General features: G+C 37.6%; 1 protein-coding gene across 1 annotated transcript; it reads right to left on the reverse strand.

Moving 5' to 3' along the window:
• Window positions 1-90: 90 nt before the first annotated feature.
• LOC105316155 (scavenger receptor cysteine-rich type 1 protein M130-like) lies at window positions 91-1,430 on the reverse strand (the record flags this gene model as incomplete). The annotated part of the gene is made up of 6 exons (XM_011410967.1): window positions 91-419; window positions 465-527; window positions 574-716; window positions 763-961; window positions 1,014-1,156; window positions 1,210-1,430. Coding segments are annotated over 6 exons (1,098 nt in total), but the record flags the coding sequence as incomplete, so codon positions are not given.
• Between the last annotated feature and the right edge of the window lie 102 nt (window positions 1,431-1,532).

A 1,532-nucleotide genomic window follows, 5' to 3' on the forward strand; every position in this document is an offset into this window, starting at 1 on the left:
AAGATACATTGCATATGAGTCTTCAGGTTATCATGATCACATCAATAATTCTGATTTCCTCAAGATTAGCATATATTATCCAGTAATGGATCATATGCTGTCAGAATTATCTTGCATGGGATAACCCTGCTGTGGAGGGTAACCCTGCTGTGGAGGGTAACCTTGCTGTGGTGGATAACTAGCATCATATCCTGACTGAGCGGGATAAGCACTGGTTGTTTGACTGGTCACTGCAGTACATGAAACATCACTAGCTCCTCCAACTACAGTTGTCTTTGTTGTACTCCTTCCGCCACGAGCAGCAGCACCAATTCCAACACCCAAACAACAACATATACATATTGGTATTGTTATTATGAGGACAATACATATGAAAACTGCTGCAACTACTCCTCCAACAATAGCAGCAATGTCACTGGCTATAAGATTTATTCAGTTATTTGTAATGCTATTTTAATATTTACCTGAAGAGTCAGCATATTGACAAGTGCTGAGTGTATTAGTGGATGTAGCATAGGAACTAAACTCTGTACAATAATTTAATTAAAAATATTCATTATTATCATAACCTACTACATCCCAAAGCCACATCTTCACTGTGTCTACAGTTATGATATTGTGAAGAAGGACAAGACTCACAATAAGCAAGACAAGTTGAACTGCTGCTGGTACAAATGACATTGTCCAACCAAATAGGTGAAGAGCTATACCCAGCACTATAACATAGCTTAAATCTGTATCATAATTTTGGGTTTTACTTACAGATTTCCAGTATATGTACTGTAATAACTGTATCCTAACTGACGGCAGGCAACTCTAGCATCAATTGAACCAAAGCTATCATCACATACTGTACCCCACTGTCCATTACAATATACTTCCAGTCTACCATAACTTGAATAAGTACCTTCTCGTAAACGAATCTGTCCAGAATAAGGATTATCCCAGATTCTAGTACTATCTGTGAAGGGAATTTTGATTAAATTTTGTTGCCTGCCGGATGGTATACTTACAGCATACTACATATGCATCATAACTGTTACTGACACAATAGGATTTAATAAATAGTGAAAGACTGCATTGCTCCAGTGTCAAATAGCTACTACTGGCACAGTTGACATCATCAATGATTGTAGCTGCATTATCAGTTCCATAGCTACACAAAAATAATGCAATCAAAACAATAATTAGAATGCAGTATATACATACCTTGATGTGCTACCAGCTCTACCATAACTTGATGCTCCATTATACCCCAACTGGTTACAAATGACACTAGCTTCAGTGCTAGCAAATGAACTATCATAACAAATATTGCCCCATCCAAGTATACTGCCAGAGGAACTGGTAGAGTAATAGATCTGAACTATTCCAGATGAATAAGTTGATGAGTAGATTCCACTTCTAACCAGTCGAACAAGTTCCACGATCTACGCAGATAAAATGTTTAAGTGCCAATTTAGCCCAGCTGAGTTGATCACTTCAAGTGCATGGATATTATAATTACTATCTGATGCATGCTGAATGGGCTA

Source organism: Amphimedon queenslandica, unplaced genomic scaffold, assembly GCF_000090795.2.
Source record: "Amphimedon queenslandica unplaced genomic scaffold, v1.1 AMPQUscaffold_4463_Cont23559, whole genome shotgun sequence".
Taxonomy (NCBI): domain Eukaryota; kingdom Metazoa; phylum Porifera; class Demospongiae; order Haplosclerida; family Niphatidae; genus Amphimedon; species Amphimedon queenslandica.